General features: G+C 41.8%; 1 protein-coding gene across 3 annotated transcripts in view; it reads right to left on the reverse strand.

Annotated features, from left to right (window-relative positions):
• Nucleotides 1-24,088, reverse strand: part of LOC115079411 (mucin-5AC-like) — a 113,056-nt gene that overhangs the window by 55,467 nt on the left and 33,501 nt on the right. For all 3 annotated transcript variants that reach the window (XM_029582981.1, XM_029582980.1, XM_029582979.1), the window contains exons 7-23: nt 19,954-20,060; nt 19,068-19,284; nt 18,670-18,795; nt 17,848-17,965; nt 15,718-15,856; nt 14,909-15,019; nt 12,475-12,544; nt 11,541-11,678; nt 11,287-11,451; nt 9,654-9,748; nt 9,199-9,325; nt 8,487-8,742; nt 4,054-4,106; nt 3,267-3,367; nt 2,565-2,716; nt 1,145-1,283; nt 917-1,027 (exon numbers count right to left, since the gene is read on the reverse strand). In XM_029582981.1, the coding sequence (XP_029438841.1) occupies nt 917-1,027; nt 1,145-1,283; nt 2,565-2,716; nt 3,267-3,367; nt 4,054-4,106; nt 8,487-8,742; nt 9,199-9,325; nt 9,654-9,748; nt 11,287-11,451; nt 11,541-11,678; nt 12,475-12,544; nt 14,909-15,019; nt 15,718-15,856; nt 17,848-17,965; nt 18,670-18,795; nt 19,068-19,284; nt 19,954-20,060 (2,225 nt within the window). The remainder of the gene's footprint in view (nt 1-916; nt 1,028-1,144; nt 1,284-2,564; nt 2,717-3,266; nt 3,368-4,053; nt 4,107-8,486; nt 8,743-9,198; nt 9,326-9,653; nt 9,749-11,286; nt 11,452-11,540; nt 11,679-12,474; nt 12,545-14,908; nt 15,020-15,717; nt 15,857-17,847; nt 17,966-18,669; nt 18,796-19,067; nt 19,285-19,953; nt 20,061-24,088) is intronic.

Consider the following 24,088-nt stretch of genomic DNA (forward strand, 5'->3'; position numbering starts at 1 on the left):
TCTTCTTTGAAGATACCTAGAGTAACATTTGTCACACCACTTTGATACTCTCTTATTGGGTAGATACCACTTGGAATACAGTTAAAAATATCCCACATAATGATCTATAGATCTATAGCACGTCTATGGCTGTCTCACTGTCAGAAAACCAGTTTGTTTTAGTGTTCAGAGCCTTTTACCTCTAGATCATTGGTTCAAAGTGATCTCAGAATAAGAGCTTAAAGCATTGCTCTATGTAAATAATTTGGTGGTCTCAGTCCATTTTCCAGTGCAGAGGTTTCCACATGACCACATTGCACTAATTGACACCATTTAGCAGAGAGGCCAAAGACTGCGCAGACCTGGAGAATGAGTTTCCCTCTTGCCCCTAGAGGTGGTTCTTCCAGAGCAGGGCTGAGGCACATTGACAGAGCTGCTTGGGCTTGCACTGATGCTGCCCGTGCTCTGCCTGTTTTGCAAATAAATGGAAGACTATGGAGGATTCCAGGGCTGTCAGGCTGGCACCATTCACAAGTACTAAATTCATTAAAAAGTAAACCAAGTGATACGTCAGTCCCAAACTTTTTATATAAAGATGCTGGTAGACATAGTTTGCATTGTTTCAGACAAGTTCACATGCAGCTGCTGTGAGAACCAACCTCAAACATTAAAGATGCCAACTATGTTGGCACATTCATAATAGCAGGAATAATGTGTGCCCTGAAAAAAAGATTCCCTAAAAGCAATCCTGTTTAAGTTGCATCAGAGGATGAATACTTAAGAGGTTTATATAAAACAGAAATAGGAGCAGCAGAAAATGTTATTTTGTAGGTGACATAGACTAGCGTAGATGGAGGATCCTCCAAAAACAGTGGGAAATCCTAAATCTCCTTTTCAGAGAAAGGACCATGTACTTTATGCAAGCAAAGCTACTCACGCCAAGGAAGATTTTAATGGCCTTGGAGCAGGTGGTTCCAGTGGTGCCACAGGGGATGTTCTCAGTGATAACTCGGAAGGTGCTATTGGTGTTGTTCGTACCACAGTGATCCTGAGGAAAATAGTAAAGTGATAGCTTAGTTACAGATTGCCAATTACGGTGTAAACTGATTTAGTACCCTAGTATCGTCTACATTAGAAGTGCCAATAAAAACGTTTTATTTTTTACCTGGGCCAAGGTGTATTCGCAGTCTCCATTGAAGTTATAGCGTTTTCCATCAAAGGTGATGTAATGTCCATCTCCATATACAGCACAAGTTGCCAGGCAGGGTTTGTTGGTACACTGCCACATTCTGTTCTTACATGTACTGAAACAGGGAGCAAAAACATGCAAATATGAGAGAAAAATCAACACACAAAGCTAAATCCCCCCCCCCCCACCACACACATCTTCCCCCCACCTGCCCACCACATCCCACAACAACCCCCCCCCCCCACAGAACCATGTCAGCTCTCATTGCGGTCAACCTCAACAATACAAACCTTCTAATTATACCGCATACATAGTTCCACCCACCCCCTACATTTCACAGAACGACTCTCCACAGACCAATCATCAGACAATCACAAAGATGCTATCCTAAAGGACATAAAGGCACTGTATAAAGTTACTAACCTCAATGTAAAAAGCTACTAACTAATCTCAATGTAAGAAGATACTAACTTCATTGTAAAAAGTCACTAATCTCATAGTGAAAAGCTACCTAACTTACTGTACAATGTATAACAACATAATGTTGCAAAGTGCAATAAGCTAACTTCATTGTAAAAAGTCACTAATCTCAATGTAAAAAGCTACCTAGCTTACTGTACAATGTATAACAACTTAAAGTTGCAAAGCGCAATAAGCTAACTTCATTGTAAAAAGTCACTAATCTCATAGTAAAAAGCTACCTAGCTTACTGTACAATGTATAACAACTTAAAGTTGCAAAGCGCAATAAGCTCACGAAGCTCCAATGTAAAATAGGAAGTCTACATCGATAGAAAATGCTACTAACTGTCTCTATGCAAGAAGTCACTAAATTCATTGTAAAAAGTCACTAATCCCATTGTAAAAAGCTACCTAGTTTATTGTACAATATATAACAACATAATGTGACAAAGCGCAATAAGCTCGCAAAGTTCCAATGTAAAATAGGAAGTCTACATTGATAGACCCCTCTATCTCCATGTAAACCGGTGTGATATGTACGATGAACATTGGTATAGAAAAACAAACAAACAAACAAATTAAATAAATAAATGTATTTACTTTTGGCTTTCTAGAATCAGAAATTCTTTTAACTAAAAATGAATAAATCTTTATCAGGGCATGCATCCATTCAATCTAGCTTTTAGTATTTTGGCCAATAATTATAAAAATAAAAATGTTTCCATCACTCTTTCTTCTTCTATCTTGTATTAAAATAGAGAAACATTTTTATAGACATTCTCTAAAATCTAATTGCTGCATATTAACATCTTCAAGGCTTTTTCCTGCTTTTATTTTGCTCTGTGTCTAAACTACAAAAGAGATTTAGTATCCTCTAGAAAACCTATGTCCATGTGATTTGGGGAGGGTTAAGTGGTTTGGGATCAGGTGCGTACCACGTATTACAGCTGTCTTTGATCGTGGCCCCAGGCTCATAGGTGGCTTCGTTGTGGATACATGGGCAGTGGTCTTCTGTGATGCAGGTGCCATTGCCATCAGACACCAGTCCCTCAGGGCACAGACAGCCAGAGATACACTGTGTGCTGTACTGTAAATGTCAGAGAGAAAGCAGAAAATGATTTCACATGAAGGGAGATAATATAACAGCAGCAGAAAAAGCTGAGGTGAAACATTCATTGATGCAAAGGTTTCTCTGCACCACCATGGATGTTGCACCATTGGCTTAAAAGCTGATGAAAGAAATCAATGGATATTCTCTACTTGTTGTAGCTCACAGCCTTGGTATGTAGATTAGAAAAGGATAATGTAATACGTTTCATTTCAGTAAGATAATTACAATATCCAGCTATACTCAGCAGAATAATCACAACCTTCTGATAACATCACACTGCCACTTGCCAGTCCTTGCCTGACTTCCAGTCTGAGCTCATTACAACAGTTCTGAAAATGTTATTTATAATGTTTTGCATCTTTTTCACTCCATCACCAAAGTTATTGGGCTTCGTAAACAGAGATACTGGTGTGGGTACACGACCTGTACATGAGCCTTAGTTTATGCTATAAAACCATTTCTGAATGGACGGGATATATTTCTGGCTTCCTCCTTCCCCGTTCCAGACCTGCCACTGGACACTTACACATTCCATGTCAAGCGTGTGGCAGCTCTTCTGGCACTCGGACCCTGTGGTGCCCTGGGTAGTGTTGGTGCAGTCAAAGTAAACCATGGGCGAGGTACAGACTGGAAGAAAAATAGCAGCAATATGTATTTTTTTTAATCAAGTGCCATTGAAGATAAATTATTGTATCACAAGGCCCTTGCCTTGATGTGCTCACAAACGAAAGTAGAGGTCAAGCGAAAGGGACATAAGTGACTTACTTAAAGTCAAACAGTCAATGGTGCAGATGGAATTTGAACCTACATCTCCATTTCAAAGCTCTATGTTCTAACTACTCAATGACTGTGACCAAACTAAAAAATGAATAAAGGAGGCAAATATACTGCAAAACCAGGATCAACCCAAATCATCTTGGCAAAACGATGTCCAGCAGCAATCACTAACAATGTTTAGTGTGCCCCACGCTCTGTGAGAATGCAGGGAAGAGAACTGAAGGGGATCTGCATTACAGCTGGCCATGGAGTATCAGTGATCAGTGCAGCAAAGCTTCTAATGGGAACCCCTGCATCGTGGGGCAGGAAAAGCAGGAAATCGATCCCACTGCTGGGCACAGCTGAATAAGGGAATGGATAAAGGAATGTCTCATTGGATGGCTGATTACACCCAATGTTAAAGGTAAAGAATAACATGAAAAGCCAATTGCTTCCTTAACTATAAAAACCAGAATAGCTTGCGCAAGAGTCCTGATGGCAGGAGATAAAGTAAGGAGAGCTGGAGGAAATGCTTTTTTTTTTTTTTTTTTTGTTACCTGGTTGTGAAGTTTGGCCTCCAATGCAGCTCAGCTTCCCTTGTGTGCAGGTGCTGTAAGGGAGAGGGAAAAGCATGAGCTGCAGTGTAAATCTGTTTCTTCCTTTATTTTCTGGGCTATGTGGTTGCACAGTGCCCCCCTTATGGGCTTAGATAAGAGAGACATCTCAAAGTAGATGCCATAGATCCTTTTAATTTCAGTTCATTGCTCCTTTTCATGGGCCAGCGTAACTGCAGATCACATCATCCTGTTGGGGGCTTTTCACCTAAAGATTTTCTCTATATCACATATGTAATTGGTTTGGCTAGAAGTCTCAGTGTATACTGAGGTCCATATTCAAAGTTTCTGACCGGCTAACTTTAGGAGTTAGTCAGACAAACCTTGCTGTTTCCGTTGTCTCCCCTATTGACTGGCTACATTTTGGCCAAGCAAATTATAGCCCACAAAAAATTTAGCCAGACAACAGAGGCAGATCTGAAGAGGAGTTAATCTTTGGCTGGTTAGTGCTGATATTCAACACAGGGCAGTCAAAGTTACCCGGTGAAGTCTGGCCAATGAACGAGCAGGCCTACAGTTAACCAGAGAATGTATGCAGACAAAGCTGGCTAAATGTGGCCCTCACTATGTAACAATTAGCCAGTAAAGAAAACAAAGCCAGTCAGTAATGTTTTTTACTCCAAATGACAGATCAATTTTCAATATACAGATCAGCCAGCTCTGATTGCTGTATAAGATCCAAACTAAATATAATAGAGATGCACACAGTGGTTAAATAAAGCTCTATTAGATTGCAAGATATGAAGCAGACATGCAGAAATGCCTTCAGGTGCTGAGCCGCTGTTATTAGTTCATTCTTTTACAATTTCTTTTCCTTCAATATTCCTTTTAATGCGCTCGGAGCAAACACTTCACATCCATTAGCGAGTAAACCCAAAACCAGAAACAGACTATTTGTCCTGGCCATAGTCGAGTCCTGTGCCATCTCTGTATCAGATAAGCAGTGCAATCTGATGTGAGAGAGGGTTCTAATTGATGGAAACTCTGACAGTCACCATGAGCCTGTACAGCAATGGTCCCCCAGTGCCAGTCCCCATGAGCCCCTTACAGGTTAATTAAGCTAAGGAAATTCACTGGTGTTTAAACTTAAGGCATATTATTGACGCGTTCTGGAAGAAGTCTTTTTGCATGGCCTCCTGCTGTTGCGCAGGAGGTGGCCCCTTGGGCCGAGGTGGAGTTGACGCTACCCGCAGGGCAAGCCCTACGGGTTCCCACCGTCAGCAGGCAGAACTGGCTGACTGATGGAGACGGCTGGAGCTTCGCCAATACCAGCCCTCGTTCCCCGCAGGTTGAGCCCTTGGGTACCGGGGGCCGGCTGGACTTAGGTGGGCCTCCGTCCGAGATCTTCTCAGGGATGACGAGGAGGTCAGCCAGGAGCCAGAAGTGATAGTTGAAATAGTTGGTCCGATCTGGATGAGGCGGAGTCCCGGAGACCCAGGCGCCAATGAGAACAGGAGGCAGACAGAGGGCGTCCGAATAAGAACAGGCCAAAGCCTGAAAGGCCAAGTCCAGAATGAAGACAAGTGGAGCATCTTAGAACAGGCTGAAGTCAGAGCAGATGGCAAGCAAGGAAGAGTGGCAAGGCAAGCGTGAGTCAATACCAGAAGTCAGCAGAAGAATGGACAGGCAAGGCAAAGGTCAAATCCAGGAGATGAGCGGAATCGTAATAAGGTGAAGCAGAGGTCAATACCAGGAGACAAGTAGTAGCATAGTCAGGCAAAGCAGTATTCAATACCAGGAGACAAGCAGAAGCGTGGTCAGATGAAGCAGTAGTCAATAACAGGAGACAAGCAGAAGCATGATCAGATGAAGCAGTGGTCAATACCAGGAGACAAGCAGTAGCATAGTCAGACGAAGCAGTGGGCAATACCAGGAGACAAGCAGAAGCGTGATCAGACGAAGCAGTAGTCAAAGCCGGGACGTCAGTCAGTAGGAACAAGCAAGGTAGCCACGGAACTCAGGAGCAGGAACAGGAACACAGACGAGTCAGGAACATGGAGGAATCACAGGAACTAGCAACTAAGGACACAACCAGGGTGGAGACCTGTTGCCAAGGCAAGGAAGTACTGACTGAGCCCGGCCTTATATACCGGGATCCAGTGACGTTATCATCTGGGGCCGCGGGTAAGGTTCTTGCCGCAGCCCCTTTAAAACAACAGCTGATGCATGCGTGCGTGCCTAGGGAGGGGCGCGGCATGAGATGGTGGCTTCTCCCTGCAGATGATGCAGGGAGGCCCGCCACGGAGCAGAAACATCCACTGCAGAGCTGGGAGCAAGAGGAGTGGTCTGGGGTCGGAGGCGGTGGCCACTGGCCGCAAGAGCAGCAGAACCAGGCACTGGAGCAGGCAACCGGTGGTAAGAAGGCCTGCTGTGGCCAGCTCATGCAACACCTGCTAAAGACTATTTCTGCAATGACTGAACTAACGTTGGAAGAGGATATAAAATGTAGGGGAGAGAGAACAGAAAAAAATATAACTGAGCAAATTGAGCTGGTTTGTATATCAAAGATATATAAATATATATGCATGCTTATCCTTGTGTACAAACTGAAAGTAAGGTTGCTATTTCATCCCAGAATAACAGAATAGGTGATCCAGTCCTGGAATTGCCCCTTAAATGCATGGAGTCGTAGTTCTTATGTTTCCATTGATTTCCCCAAACTAAGTGGGAAGATCAGAACTACGACTCCATGCATGCAATGGAGCAAAACAAGAACTGTTTGATTGTCCTCGTTTGAGGTGTTGACTTTTCCTCTGGATCCAAGAGATCCAAAGCAGGGGGACCACTGCTTTACAGGGTGCATTTGTAGCTGACTATGAACAATTTGTGGAACCCTGTGAATTTCTATGGTGCAGGGAAGGTTTGATAGTAGCTCCATTGGCTTAAATAGAGCGAATCACAGATTGCTGAGGCAACCTTCAACAATTTCAAAGGAACCTATGATCTTCTGAAGTTAGAAGTGGCTAGCATGGTATGTACTATGTACACAATAATATAGTAAGATAGGTTATAAGCGAGCCAAATATCATATGTATCTTTCTTTAGCACATTTTCCGTTAGCAATGTTTTCACTTATAGCCACAAAATATCTGTACACATCACTAAACTTTAGTTCATCAGGATTAAATTAGCACTTATGAGCCCGATATTCAAATACTACTTAGCTGGATATGTTGTACTTTTCTAGCTAAGTGGTGACCACTGAAAATCCAGCTATGTTCAGCAGTTACCACTTAGTCAGATAAGACATTTATCTGGTTAAGCAGATAGCCGAATAAGTTGTGGGTAGGCAGTAGGTGCACTGTTTATGCAGCTAGCTAGATAAGTAGCGATATTCATTCTTATCCAGTTACGTTAATTGGATAAGTTAGATCTGCAGGTCTAACTTAACTGGATATAACTTATTTGAGCTAAGTAGTACCAAATACTAGGGATGTGAATCGTTTTTTGACGATTTAAAATATCGTCCGATATATTTTAAATCGTCAAAAATCGTTAGGGCCACGATACAATACCAATTCCCCCCGATTTATCGTCAAAAAATCGTAAATCGGGGGAAGGGGGAGGGCAGGAAAACCGGCACACTAAAACCCCCTAAAAACCACCCCCGACCCTTTAAATTAAATCCCCCACCCTCCCGAAACCCCCCCAAATGCCTTAAATTACCTGGGGGTCCAGCGGCGGTCCGGAACGGCCTCCTGCAATTGAATCGTGTTGTCTTCAGCCGGCGCCATTTTTCAAAATGGCGGCGCAAAATGGCGGCGGCCATAGACCAACACGATTCGACTGCAGGAGGTCGTTCCGGACCCCCGCTGGACTTTTGGCCAAAAGTCCCTGGGGGTCGCTGGACCCCCAGGTAATTTAAGGCATTTGGGGGGGGGGGGTTCGGGAGGGTGGGGGATTTAATTTAAAGGGTCGGGGGTGGGTTTTAGGGGGTTTTAGTGTGCCGGCTCACGATTTTCACGATTTTCAAGATACTTTAAACACCCAAACGGCAACAGTACGATTCCCTCCCCCTCCCAGCCGAAATCGATCGTTAAGATGATCGAGGACACAATTCACATCTCTACCAAATACAGGGATATTCAACAGCAAAACTGTGCTGCTGAATATCCCATGCAAGTTAGCTGGATGAGTCTTATTTGGCTAACTTACCTAAACTGATTATTTGGAATATTGAGGCCAACATATCTATGGTCCATATACGCTGTTGTTGGTATATAGGATAGTATAGGGCATGCAAGCAGATAGGATTTAAAAAGTTATAATCCTACAGGTAGAGCTAGCTGTTAGGTCATTTATCTAGCCTGGTATAACACAGAAACAAGCAAGAGAGGCACATCCCACATGAACTATTTTCTAAAAGTTCTGCTTACCACATCATGCCATTTTCATGAATGACCTCGCCAGAGGGCACAGCAGATCCCTTGAAGTAACAAGGGCAAACAGTGGCAGGCACACATTTGCCATCATCATTCAGATACAGCCCTTCCTCACAGGTGCAACCGTCGACTGGAACAAACTTGATGTTACAGGTGAAGTCAGGTTCACTGAGAGAGCGACAGGTGGGTTGGCAGGAAGAGATCGAGTAACTATATGTCAGGGATTTGGGGCAGGTAGTAGTATATTTGGCTTTGGAGAAAAGCAGAGTAAAATTCAGTTATACTAATGTATTGTTAGGGAATATTTATATTCATACAATTGTGGCCTTGAATGCAGATGAATATGTACGGATACATAGTACTGTCACAGTACTGCACACGATAATTCACAGATTCAATGTCCCTACGCAAAAAGCATACCATTTAAGTTTGTGCACTGGGAGATTACTGTGATCTGCTCAGGATCACCCAGTAAGAGGTAGACAGGGAGACTGCAGAGCTCTTTAATCGTTACACTATACTGCTAGCCATGGAGACACCGCAAAATGTGAATCTAATTGTTGCAAAATGACCCAATGTAGGATAATTTCACAACCACTTCTCGTGCCACATTTCAGATTAGATGACATTTTTCACTCATTTCTCTGAAGGAGATTGAGAGTAGAACATGGCACATGAAAGATTTCTAATTGGTTCTATCACTTACTGCAGACATTTTTCCTCCATCCGCTCAGCGAAACCCCTTTGGCAGCACAGGCTTGGACATAAGAGGAGAGGGCCGCACACATACAGTCCTCGCTCTTCTCACAGTTACATGTATCAAACATGCAGTTCTGCAGAAGAAAGGAGGCCAAAATTCTGTGAATAATCATTTGCTATACATACACCATACAAACAGACATCAGCCTTTAAATTCTGCCCAGCTGCCCCATATCAGTCACCAGCATTCCCTACTACCCATTTGAGCTCCGAGTTGTGCATTTTCCTTTGAAATTCTCTAGTACCTATGCTGGATTTTTTAAATTTTTTAAAAATTGAAACTAAGTGAAAATACACTGTAGCTGCTTATGCCTGACGTTTATAAGCAGCTGGGGGAAAGAGGACAGAGACAGAAGAAGAACGTGTACATGAAAAGGAAAGCCGCATGCCAATGAAAATTACCGTATGGTAGGTATTCGGATTCACCACACTATGGCACGAGGCAAAAGGGCCTGTGGTGTCAGTCAGCAGAGAGCACCAGTGCACCGCAAACTTCTCTGGAGAGGGGCAGAAACGAGAGGGGTTAGTGGATTTCCCTCACTGCTCAGTGCTCTAAGCAGAGCCATTTCCGAGGTAAAAGAACGCAGCTTTACCCGGGAAGTGGCCTGCGAGTAAACGTGCGTGGGTCTCTCATCTACTGCACGTGGGTACGTTTGCCTGGACTGAGTGGAGATATCTCTGAAATCAGAATGGGGAGGGTTTTGCACTTATTTATTTTTATGTATTTATTGCATTCCGATACTTCCAAAGATAATGTCCAGAGCAGATGATAAAAAATAACACATAAATATGCACATAATTTTCATTTTCAAAAATACACAAGTAAATTTCCTCAGAAAATTTCCATGGTGGAAAGATGATTAAGGAAACAACTAAACTAAACTCAACCTGCGTAATTTTGAGTGTGTGTGTGTGTGTAAATTTGGTGGGATGATTTTCAGAGCGAAGTTATGTTTATAAACTCACTCTAAAATTGGTGCTCCTTGCACATGTATTTGTTGTTACAGAATGAACCCTATGCTTCAGCAGCCATGCTGAGGTCCTGCATTATCCATTCAAGCTGCATTTGCTGTGTTCATTAGATCAGTTCATTAGATCATACACCTAACATTCACACATTCACTACCCCCCCCCCCCTCCCTAACTCCTAACCTCCCTCCTCCCTTCTCCCCCCCCCCATCCCTTTTTCCTTCCCACCCCCTAACCACCCCTTTCCACCTTGCCTAACAATTAGCTTTCTACTATGCTTCCCGGAAAGCAAATTTATCAAGACAGCTTACTGTAAATAAGAACATTTTTACTCACAAACGTGTATATATTCCTCGACAACCATTGTATATACAAATTTATACCTCCTACAAATGTTGATATCAATCATATCTAGCAGAATCTCCCTGCCCCTCTTCTGACTAACCACTATCATGTATCCCACTTAGTTAATTATTACTTGTATAACTTCCATATTACTCGTATATTATTGTTTTTGTTATTATTGTTATTTCTACTATTCCTATTATAATCATGTGACAAATGTAAAGCCTGTTGCTAAGTTCTGTTCTCTGTAAACCGATGAGATGTTCCCAACGTTCGTCGGTATATAAAAGATATTAAATAAATAAATAAATAAATCAGTTGTGCAATGGGAGGGGTAGGGGGAAAGGATTTTATAAAAGCTTCACTTTCTTGACTTAATCTCAGTATTGGAATGAGAGGCCTGGGATTCCCAGTGGATCTGGATGATATCACCACTTGACAGTTATACAGCCAATTTCTGCTTCCAACATCAGAGGTGACAGCAAGAGATCAAAATAATATTTTCTACAGTAGATGCTCGAATACAGCACTTCATCCATTCTTGCTTCACCTTTGCTACTGATCTTTTTCTATCATGTATCATACTCTTCCTTTTAGGCTGGAGGTTCTGTTTAATTATCCTCACATCATTTCTCTTAAATCTACTAAATGGGAAAAGACCAACAGAATTAGAATTACTATAGGTAATACCTAGAATGCTCTTTGTAATATATTTACTTACCATTTTCTATGCTGAGAGTACAAGGATTCTCAAATATGTTTTTGACATTAGGGCAATCAGCCTGAGTCTTCCAAGTGTTGGCAAAAGAAGCCGCAGTTCCTTCCACTACGCCACTGATAGCTTTGAAGTCATCTGCTTGGTTGCTGTTAAAGTTTCCACATAGACCTTTGTAGGAGAAACATAAGAAGCTGAGCAGATAGCACTGAGTGTAATTGTGGAGGATTAAGACTGTACTTGCACTGAATGCTTCTTACCACAGGTCTGCCCCTTGTAGGATGGGTCCAAGCTCACATAGACTTGCATGATGGGCACAAGCTGGATCTGCACCTGGAGGCCCATGCTAGTCTGCACAATGATAAAGAAGGATGAGGCTCTGAAGGCGGTGATATTGGCTGTGAATGAAAAAGACACAATGGATCAGATGACAAAAATGCAGGTATAACAATGCTTTTAATTTTTGAACATTGTTTAGAGGAGAAGAGAAACAGCCAATGTCCAAGTGTTCATTCACAAAGTCTTCACCAATATCAGAAAGAGAGGGCCTTCCCTTGGAGGTAGCATTCCTAAACTGAATTTCAGTGCCCTCCTCAAATGGATTTGGCTTTTAATATCCAGAGTAAACCTACAAATAGTGTTGGAGTCACATATTTAGTCCCCCCTCATTCATATATACATTCAGTCACTCCTTACATTTACAGTTGCATACCGCACACTTTCAGAAATGCAGATAAAGACTTTTTACACATATACAACTCTCAGGTACTCGGATACACAGCGCACATCCATGTAACTATGCATGTTCACTCCGTTACCTCATATGCACAGTGCTAGCAGTTACAAATCTACAGTGTACTGTACCATATATGAGAGACAACAGTAGATGTCAATGGGCCTCTATGATATAGATCACTTTTCCAATGTGAAGTGATGTTGAGCATGGATACAAACTCTTTCCAGATCATTCTGTCTCCAAATTCCTACCTCCCAGCCCTTTATTTCATATTCTTCAGTTTACAGATGTTAGGTCATAATTTGCTAGGGGTGATTGGATAGACAATGAAGCTACCCAGCTGTACAAAGACCTGAAGCCTTAGTTGTGAAGGGTTTGGTCCTCTTTGACATGCAGCGGTGGCCATAAAGCAATGAGGGTAAGGCAATGTGTATAACGGGGATGAGAAAAGAACTCACCTGCTGAGAAAGGTAACTGGGTATAGATCCAGTTTACAAATACACTGCCACAGGGTTTAATCACAATGACCTAATAAAACAGAGAAAGAGGGTGGTCAGCTTGACTGGTTTAAACCACACAAACTTTCCTGAGGAGTTCCAATCCCTCACTGTTATAACCCCCCAAATTGCAAAGAGCTAAAAGTACCAACTCCTCTGGGATAAACCAATCCAATAATATCTGTCAGGGAAAGCAGATGATGTCAAAAGGGGTACATAGGGCTACATGATGTGATTTTTCTTTTTTTGATAGGGATGTGCAGAGGCAAAATTGTTTTTTGGTTCATTTATTTGTTTTGTAGATCACTCCCTCCATTTCATTAATTTCAAATGAAAAAAAAAATGTTTATTTGGTTTTTTTTTGTTTCCCATTAAAATCAATGGGGGAAGCAATGCAGCCTATTTTAAGCTTTAAAATTGGACATTTTAAATTATTTCTAATGAAACTTGTTGATAGACAACATCAGAAAGGGTAAAAGAAATCCAAGGCTGCAAGTCTGTAGTAAAATGGCACCCTAATGGCATGAATAGCCTAAATTACCATAAAGGGGCAAAAAAGTACCAGTAGTGACAGAAGTTGCTCTACGTGCAAATTTGATGCAAGAAGATATTGACGTTAGAGATGACATCATTAGAGAGAGGAATGGCTTGGAGATAAATGAACGCTGTTACGTGCTCTATCTATTTAAAGAGTCACAGCCGGTGTGGTCTCATGCCTCATTTTCGTTTTTAGCGGAAAACAAGCCATCAAAGAGAGAGAGGTCACAGTAAGTTCTGTGTGGAGTAGGTCATTTCATTTCTATACTTTCTATGAGTTGATAGTTTTTCTAAGAATATATAAGCGACTAGGACATTTCTTATTGTAGCTATCAAATTCTGAAATGCAAAGGTTTTTTTTTTTACTTTAGGTTTTATGATGCAAGAAATGATGTAATGAGAGGTTGTAAAATTCCACCCTGCACGCGCGGATTGTGGACTGCCTGCACATACGCGAGCGGATGTTAAAATCAAGCACACATGTGCATGTGGACATCGCATTTTATAACATGCACCTACTGATGCACGCATGTTATAAAATGATCGCGTCCATGGGTGCGTGCACACTTTTTAAAATCTACCCCTTTGCATATAAGTAGAGGCTAAGAGGATAGGTGTGGTTTGTTTAGTTCATCTTTTTAGGAATGAGGAGCTCCTGTTGTTTTTCTTTGAGAATGAGGCCTGTTCCCTCACTGCTCTATATTTTGAAGGCTATTCCTTCCTCGACTCTCCCTGACTGACTGGAGGTTGGTCTCAGTTTAGCAGATAGTTTGGTTAGTGGCTTGCTGATTTTTGAGAAGTTCACTGGAGTGGAAACCTGGTCTTTTTGGTGAAGGCAGTTCCCTGGATCCAGATGCCAGGACACTGAAGATCTGACAGAACCCTCTCTAGGAGAGAGACAGATCTGCAGTGATTTCCCTTCAGAGAGGATTTTTGGCTGTTAGAGACTGATACTATTTTTCTTTGGCAGGAGGTTTTTTGGCTACCCCTCCTTGTTTGGAGCTAGGCTAGAAGAGCACAGTTCTGAACTTTACCATCAGACCCCTCCTTCAGAGATGTAACAATTACAAGGAAGACAGTGAAGCAATTTGGAGACCCTCCACAGGACCTTCATCCCCAGGGACACAGGCACAGGTTGCCTAATAGGTTAAAATAACTGTGGACTCAGGTAGGATTTTTCTATGTTCTACAGGGACCCCACACAGAGTAGATTTTCCCAACACACCAGACTTCTTATACACTCAGAGCAGGAGCGGTAAGACTTTTATAAGGAACCTGAGCCAGAGACACACAGCAGGAAGAAGACAGTCAACTGTAATTTCATTTATTCATAATTGGATGTTTAACTTTTGCAGAATCAGTAAAATATTATTTGAACATTCAGCTCTGTGTCCGGTGCAGTTTGTTCCTGTATCACTATAGCAGCACAGACCATAGTGGGAATTACACACATGTTACAGGAAACAGCACACCGCCTCCTGGACCATAAGCATCAGCTTCCCCCCACAGAAAGGACCCACCCCTTGGGGATAAAGAAGGGGAAAGAAGAAATCAGTATAGACAGCCCCAGAATATAAATTCATTTTGTGTGCCTTGGGAGAACATGCCACTTCCAAGAAAAGGGTTACAAATCTCTCTCTCTCTCTCGCTCTCTCTCTCTATATATATATAACAACACTAAATGGATGGGATTGATATTAGCTTATAGTAAATTCCATTATTGTGTTCATACTTTGAACATTGTCCAGTTCATAACCTTCTTCTCCCACCTGTTCCCAGTTTTATTCTGTTCTTTCTTCTTGCCCTAAATATTCCACCCCTACACGACACCTGTTATTCTTTTCTTTTAGGGACTTACTGTGTCTCCGCCATAGAGACTGAGGGCAACACTCTTGAGGCACGTCTCACTGTCAGTAAGGCCACACTTGCGGAGTTCACCAAGAAGAGTAAATGTGTTGGTTCCACACAGCTGTATTAGAAAAATAATCCCATGCAATTAAACATAACGTACAGGAGTTTATCTGACATAAATCTCCAGAACATTTTGTATACTAAAACAAATGCATCAGGACAGGTTTTACGGAGATTGCCAAAGAATGGGAGAAAACCTTTTGTTAATATAGCTCTCCTCTCCTAGCCTCTAATTTGTATGAAGAAAGCAAAAAGCTCTTGCAAAAGTTACTCACAAAGAAACTCAAATTGTCAAGCATCAATCTGCTAAGTTCAAATCTGTAATAATAGAAGTTTATACAGCATTGCAAGAATAGTCGCCTGCAAAGCACATGTATATCATCCATGGCTGATTCTTAAGCTGATCCAATAAAAGATAACAACCTACAAACTAGATCAGAGGTTCCCAAACCTGTCCTGGGGACCCCACAGCCAGTCAGTTTTCAGGATGTCTACAATGAATATGCATGAGATAAATTTGCATACAACGGAGACTCAGCATATGGAAATTTATCTCATGTATATTCATTGTGGATATCCTGAAAACCCGACTGGCAGGGGGTCCCCAGGATAGGTTTAGGAAGCTCTGAACTAGAGGAATAGGTAACTCTTCTTAATTTCCTTTGTGTTAAGGCAAATCATTTCGTACAGCTCAGTCCTCTGCCACTATTCTTTGCATATCTGGTACCTGTGTCCAGACTCCTATCTCATGGTTACCTTTGACAGAACATAGCTGCAGTCTCCATGGACAGTGTAACGATTCTCATCATAAGTGGTGATGTGAGAACCTCCTTCAATAGAGCAAGTTCCAGTACATGGAAGGTTCTTGCAGTTCCACTGACCTCCAGCACAGGAACTGCAAAGGAAGGGTAAAGTTATTTAACCGAGTTTTGCATCATGGCAAGAACAAGAAGGACACTAAGAGATCTATATTCAGAGGGGTTTGTCTGGCTAAGTTTTGAATTTTCCACCCCATTGAATGGGTTTTAGTCTGAGAAGCCATTATCTGGCCAGAACTTATCTAGATATGAAAGAGGAAGTGCTGGACATTCTGAGGGCAGGGTTTAAACATGGCTGGGTAGCGCTGATATTCAGAGCTTACTGGCAAAGTGTAACTGTGTAAATCTGGTTGTGGTGGAGAGCAGGTCTAAAGTTATCCAGGCATGTTTATCCAGTGTGCCGTGGCAATCAAAAAGCAAACAGAAGGTTAGGAATTATTAAGAAGGGAATGGAAAATAAAACGGAGGATGTCATAATGCCTCTGTATCGTTCCATGGTGAGACCGCACCTTGAGTACCATGTGCAGTTCTTGTCACCGCATCTCAAAAAGGATACAGCTGCACTGGAGAAAGTGCAGAGAAGGGCGACCAAAATGATAAGGTGCATGGAATGGCTGCCCTATGAGGAAAGGCTAAAGAAGTTAGGGCTGTTCAGTTTGGAGAAGAGACGACTGAGGGGGATATGATAGAGGTCTACAAAATCATGAAAGGACTTGAACAAGTTAATGTAAATTGGTTATTTACTCTCTAGGGGGCACTCCATGAAGTTAGCAAGTAGCTCATTTAAAACAAATCAAAGGAAATTATTTTTCACTCAGTGCATATTTAAGCTCTGGAATTTATTGCCAGAAGATGTGGTTACAGCAGTTAGTGTTACTGGGTTTATAAAAGGTTTGGATAAGTTCCCAGAGGATAAATCCATAAACTGCTATGACAGTAATTAATAAGCGATAGTAGCTTGTGATCTATCTAATGTTTGGATACTTGCCAGGTGCTTTGTGACTTGGATTGGCCACTTGGAAACAGGATATTGGGCTTGATGGACCCTTGGTCTGATCCAGTATGGTATATCTTATGTTCTTATGGTCAGTTAAATTTAAACCTACCCGTTTATATTCAGCATATAGGTAGGTAAGTTAACAAAAAAAAAAAACCTTGCAGGCCAGCAGTGTCTTGATTCTACCCTCCCCCCTCCATAAAAATGTTGTGGCCTCAGTGATAACTTTATCCAGGTAACTTTAATCAAGTATTCAGTGGGAGACCTATCATGCTGAATGTTCAGCTAATGTTAACTGTGTAACTTTACCAAGATACCTGGACCTCCAAATAACCACACAGCAGCATGAAAACTTAACAGACACTGCTGGAAATGTGAGCCTCTACCATCAACCAAAATGCATATTTTAGGTAGGTCAGCTAAGCTCTGGTAAGAACCCTTGCAAATCTCATATTAAACACATTTTTACCTGTAACAACCCTGAGTCAACAATTTTTAAGTGTTAAACAATGACAGAGCAAACAACAGAATCTTTGCCACTTATCTGCCAACAAGCGACACTGTGGGTGCTTCTCCTGCAGAGAGCCTAGTCATGTTTTGTTCGTTGATCAGACTGTTAACTGTTTCAAGAGACTCCTAAAATACGGACCCTAAAAAGTAGGGGCTAGGTGCAGAGTTAGAGGGAAGGAAATTAAATTTAGATGTCTAGCAATAGGCATCTAACTTAGGGGCCTAAATCTAGCAGATCTAAATTTAGGTGCTATTTTAGGGTCCCAAATTTAGGTGAATTGTCCCCTGAAAAAAAAATCTCCTAATATAGGTACCTACAGTTAGGAGCTCAGTATTTTTTGACTACCCCTAAATAAGCATCAAATATAGAAACAAATTGGTCATTAGATTGTAAAGCTTGTTGCTTTACAATTATGGTCATTAGATTGTAAAGCTTGTTGCTGAATTATTGTTTATTGTAAACCGAGGTGATGTTCTTTACGTGCCGCGGTATATAAAAAAATCACTAAATAAATAAAATATAAGAAGTTTAAATAAGAAATAAAATAAAATATAAATTACCAAGACTGGCATGAAGTGGCATAAGCTGCTCCTGGAGCATAGGTCTCGCCGTTGTAGGTACAGGAGCATTGCTGCAGGGGGATGCAGCCAGCATTGTTTATGTCATCAAAAACAGTTCCTAAAGAAAGGAGAAAAGGCAACTGATGCATCACAAGCCCCTAATTGAATATAGTAATTAGATTTGTATAGAGATGCGATATCTGTCTTATGCATCATCCATTCTTTCTGATGACTGTCAATGTAAACAGAGAATTGCACACTTGGGGCCAAGCTTTTTCTCTGCCAGACTTACATTGTAAAAAGATACTGGAGCTGCAGCATAGAGTTACATTCTTTTAGATAATAAAAATCATGAATGTCATTGGTGCTGTACAACACTTTCAGGTTTCAAGGATATGAGGAAGCAAAGATAAGTTTAAAGGATTTTAACCTCAACCCCTAATTACAGAACTGACCCATACTCAGCCTTAGTCAGTCAAGATTAACAAAACCCCAAGCACTGAGCCATCAGCGTCTCACTGCTTTCCTTCATGTTGAGCCCTTTCTGTTATATCATATTTTATCAGCTGAGGTTTTACCTTTAATCACTTGTTTGGTATTTCATTGTCTCCAATTGCATTATGTAATTCAGGAGTAATCTTGCTTAACAGGAAAAATATGCAAATTACTATGAAACTATTCCCAAATTTTAGGAGATACCACTAAACCCAGAAGATGAAGCTAACTTACTCTCTCTATTGAATGTTAAGATTCCTCCAGAATATGAGAATAAAGTGAGAGATTGAAAAAGGGGTTACAACTGGGAGAACAGGTTGTTCTTACCTGGTGGACAGAAGCAGCCATTCATGCAGTGATCCTCACAGACCTGTGCTCGCTCAGAATTGGAGCAAGTGTCTGCACAGGGTGACCCACATTCCTTGTACTGCATGTTGAATGGGCATTGTTTGGCTAAAAGTGTGAAAAAAATGAGACAATGCTCAAAATTATGGTAGAAGCTCTATATGTTAGACTGATATCACATAGGCAATGCTAAAGTAGACAGGACACTATGTCTTTTTTTATTGTCATAAGTTCATTCTTAAGCCCCCTGGAAAAAGAAATGTAGACCAAGAGAAATGCTTTTAAGTCCCTTTCATGGCCTCGGTTCTGGTCCCTTTCATTGACCTCGGTTCTGGTCAACTGGAATGTTTAAATCCATGCGTTCATTATAAGATACTTACGGCAAAAATCTGATGTTCTCCAGGCCAGAGGGGTCCCACCACCATGAACACATTGACGGGAGTATTCAGCGAAGGTGTTGCACATGCAGAAAGTATTGATGGTAGTATTACAGCGACATAAGTCCTGGACACAAGCCTCAACATAGGGCGAAATGTCAACCTGAGCATTACAGCTCAGAAATGCTGTACTAGTCAACACAGTCTCACAAATGTTTTCCTATCAAAATAAAGTAAACATCTGTGTTAATGCACAACTCCTACCAGGAAAGCTGAATTCTCAATTTGTCTCGTTCTTTAGAATCTTGTTTCAACATAGGTTTCATTTCAACATCATCTTTGTGATTTTACTGTACAATACCCCTCTGTTTTACTTCCCCAAATTCTCCTGTCCAATCCCCATACTATCTTCAAGCATATCAGATATTTAGGCATATCTGAAACAGGAAAGTGAGCTCATACATTCATAAAATAGTAATAGTTACCATGAGCGATCTTGCCTGCTATAGGAGAAATGATATCACAAAGGCTACAAAGCAAAATGAAGTATTTTTTAAACTCTGTCATGTGATTTTGAAAACTCGTGTAATGTGCCATCTTTTTTGGTGGTCCAATTTTCTATAGGACTAATAAGGCCACTAGAACTCTGTCTGCTCTTACTATTGTGAGACAAACTTACTCCATGAGTGGTTCCTCACAGCAGTTGTTAAGCTAGCCTTTATAAACTCAACACTGAAATAGTCTGAATTCATCCCAAACGCACAGTTAGATTGTCCAATAAGTAAAATGATCATATCATCCAGTCTTCTCTGTAGCAACCTGAATTAGATGATCATTCACCTTTTTAATATAATCAACACCAAGGAGATTAAGGAACAAATCTGCTTACATAATCTGCACAGTTTTCCTGAGGAGCAGGTGTAGGATTCTCACACTCTTCTGTGGGCCCATCCAGCTTCTGCAAGTTTCCAAACTGCAGAGCATTCAGTCTAACATCTACCAAAAAACACAATTGAATAGGTTTTAATGTGGTTTCACTTTATTGAAATACAGATCCTTGTTTTGGCAGGTAAAATTGACATTCAGTATTACATTTAGGTATAGCGTCTCCAATATTTGCATGGCAGGCATTATCATGTACAGAGTAAAATAAATGAATAAGAACATTTTGAAATATGATGTCATAAAAGAATAAAAACTGAAGGAATACTAAAAGATTGTTGAACGACTTCTTTAAATTGTAGAGTTCAGACATACATTTGCCCGCAGAAAGCTAAATTCCTTGAATCAATAATTAGGGTCCTACTGAGTCTGTATCATCAATACAGACAGAGGACAAGTATTATAAGAGATTTCCAGCTCTCCCATGTGGGTTGTTGTGTGATTGCTTCCTGTTCCTTTAAAAAGGGGAACATCTAGAGAGGGTGTGAATTTTCAGAATTTTAGAAGGCAGTATGGTGTTGTTTCTGCTTCTGTTTTTTTTCCTTTTAGTTTTTGGAAAAGGGACCCTTTGGTTAAGGTTTATAGGTTAAGTCTTGGGTTTAGAAAGAGTAGAATAGGTATTCTTCCCTTTTTGATTAAGAATGCTTGTTACTTATTTTTGTAAAGTTCTTTTGAAGGAAATTCTATCCACCCTTCCTTCATTTGGTTTTGGATTTCTGGAGACTGGTCTTATTTGTTTTTACCTAAATTCCCCTTGTGAGATGCCATCAACTGCATGAGGTTCAAAGAGATTGGGACATACAACCATGTCCCTGAAGAGGAAAGGAGAAAGGAAGGAGACCAGTGACGCATCTAGTGTTACCCACTTGAAATATCATCAAGATATTCTGGACAGAAGGCGCCGTTCAAGTTTCATCAAGGGAATTGAGGAGGTTGGAGAAACAGTAAGAAGTCTACTCAAGACAACTGAATGAGAAATGGGACTTTTAATTATGTCTTCTATACCAATCCAATTTTGATAGCTACCATTTTGGGAGGAAGATCCAAAAATGCCCCCAAAATTGAGATGGGATATGGAAAGAAAGATCAGATAATACCTTCTTTACATAGTCACTGATTTTTTGGAAAACAACTTTGTAATGAACTGTATTGAATAAGACTTTGTTCATTGTCACTTATTTCAATTTAAAAATCAATTATCAAGAAAGTTATATTTGAAACCATATCATGAATCCAGAATACTTATTACTGTGGATATTAAAAACTGTTAGAAGGGGACTCCAGTGCTGAACATAAGAAGGAGGGAGGACCAAAGTTGCCTCTACTGCTTGATTTGGGTCATTTGTGGCTGCCTTCTACTTCAGCATCCGGGGGGGGGGGGGGGGGGAAGGAGAGGAGAGGAGTTGTGGTCTGCCTCTCCCTGCTGACATCATTAATTGGGGCCACTTTTAGCTATATAAGCAGCAGCCACTGGCACACAGCTAAAGGCACAAGTCAAAGTGGCATGCCCCTTAGGATTCCCTTGGGGAACACCAAAGGAGCACAGAGGAAGTGCTAACTCTTTTATTCACAAGAGCCCAAGGGAGAGAAGAATCTTTGTTGTTTTTTACTGCACCTGCATTTTGGACTTTGCTGATTACAGCTGCTGCAATACCTCCTGGAGACCTGGTCCTCCCCCTCGCTAGACGCCGACCCCTCCCCCCGGGTGACGTCATCAATCTGCGCGGGGCCATTTAAGACGCTGACCGAGTCGGTGGTTCACAAGAGCCCAAGGGAGAGAAGAATCTTTGTTGTTTTTTACTGCACCTGCACTTTGGACTTTGCTGATTACAGCTGCTGCATTACCTCCTGGAGACCTGGTCCTCCCCCTCGCTAGATGCCGACCCCTCCCCCCGGGTGACGTCATCAATCTGCGCGGGGCCATTTAAGACGCTGACCGAGTCGGTGGTTCACAAGAGCCCAAGGGAGAGAAGAATCTTTGTTGTTTTTTACTGCACCTGCACTTTGGACTTTGCTGATTACAGCTGCTGCAATACCTCCTGGAGACCTGGTCCTCCCCCTCGCTAGACGCCGACCCCTCCCCCCGGGTGACGTCATCAATCTGCGCGGGGCCATTTAAGACGCTGACCGAGTCGGTGGTTCACAAGAGCCCAAGGGAGAGAAGAATCTTTGTTGTTTTTTACTGCACCTGCACTTTGGACTTTGCTGATTACAGCTGCTGCATTACCTCCTGGAGACCTGGTCCTCCCCCTCGCTAGATGCCGACCCCTCCCCCCGGGTGACGTCATCAATCTGCGCGGGGCCATTTAAGACGCTGACCGAGTCGGTGGTTCACAAGAGCCCAAGGGAGAGAAGAATCTTTGTTGTTTTTTACTGCACCTGCACTTTGGACTTTGCTGATTACAGCTGCTGCATTACCTCCTGGAGACCTGGTCCTCCCCCTCGCTAGATGCCGACCCCTCCCCCCGGGTGACGTCATCAATCTGCGCGGGGCCATTTAAGACGCTGACCGAGTCGGTGGTTCACAAGAGCCCAAGGGAGAGAAGAATCTTTGTTGTTTTTTACTGCACCTGCACTTTGGACTTTGCTGATTACAGCTGCTGCAATACCTCCTGGAGACCTGGTCCTCCCCCTCGCTAGACGCCGACCCCTCCCCCCGGGTGACGTCATCAATCTGCGCGGGGCCATTTAAGACACTGACCAGCTTGGCGGCGCGAGCCGTCGGCGCGAGCTGAAGGGGCACGCTAAAGGGGCGTTCCCCTTAGCGCCCCCCTTGGTGCCTCCTGGTGCCCAGTGTCCACAGACCATCCAAGCTTCCATAATAACTGTGAGTACTAAAGCCCAATATGGCTGGATATCCGATTCCAGCTAGGATTAACTGTAACAGAAATATAGTGCGCCAAGATCAGAAATGGAAAAGACCCACGCAGCGGTATCTGACCCAAGTGTCTCTTATTCCTAATCACAAAATTATAACACTAACAATGTTATCTTTGTCTTTGGTTAACATCCAATCGATTAGTAAAAGATCCGGTCGTTCTGGATTATCTTAAGGATCAGAAACCTGATATCTGTGGTATTACGGAGACGTGGTTAAGGTCTTCCGATACAGTACTTATTAATCAGCTACCCCATGCAGACTATGATATTTTTTCTTGCCCTAGGGTAGATAAAAAAGGAGGGGGCCTACTATTATTAGTGAATAAAACCTACCATTTGTCCCAACTAAAAATTAATATAGCTGCACGATATGAAGTTGCACTATTTAAATCTAGCCTATTACAAATCTGCCTGGTATATACACCTCCGGGCTTATTAGAGCATAATAGTTCTCCCCTTATAGAACTGTTTTCATCTATGATTGATACTAAGATTCCTACAATTATTATGGGGGATTTTAATTTACACGTGGACTTGTGGCCACGTTCGGCCAATTGTGAGATTTTCTTAAATACACTAGAAGCATTAGGTTTCACTCAGATTATTAATGCTCCTACGCATAAAGCGGGCCATACTTTGGATTTGGTGTTTTAAATGACGCCCTGAAGGTCAATATAGTACCTAGTAGTCTACCAGTACCATGGTCGGACCACTATTTAGTTACTGCCGGTCTTTCCCTAAAAAGGCCTCAGATTGAGACGCTGCCAGATGATAAAATAGAAATTGAAGTTAAAAAGGCCTGTAATAGTGAGGATCTTATTGCCAACTTCCCGGAAGCTGTGTTATCTCTAGATAGATCGAATACTTTGGACGCAGTTAAATCTTGGAACTTAACTATGCTGGAGTTAGCAAACAAACTATGTCCCCTTGTAAAAAAATCGATTCCCCTTCAAGGTAAATACAGAGCCCCGTGGTTCTCCTCTCATCTAAAAGAGCTAAAAAGAGGACTGAGGAAAGTGGAAAGAATTTGGCGGAAACACCGAGACGAAGTGTCACAAGTAAACTATAGAATGGCCTTACATAACTATAGAGAAGCAATTAACACGGCCAAACGCAATTTTTATTCGGATAGGATACATAAATTTCAGTTTAATCCTAGGATTTTGTTTCAATATGTATCAGAACTGACCAATATTAGAGGC

Source organism: Rhinatrema bivittatum, chromosome 17, assembly GCF_901001135.1.
Source record: "Rhinatrema bivittatum chromosome 17, aRhiBiv1.1, whole genome shotgun sequence".
Lineage (NCBI taxonomy): Eukaryota > Metazoa > Chordata > Amphibia > Gymnophiona > Rhinatrematidae > Rhinatrema > Rhinatrema bivittatum.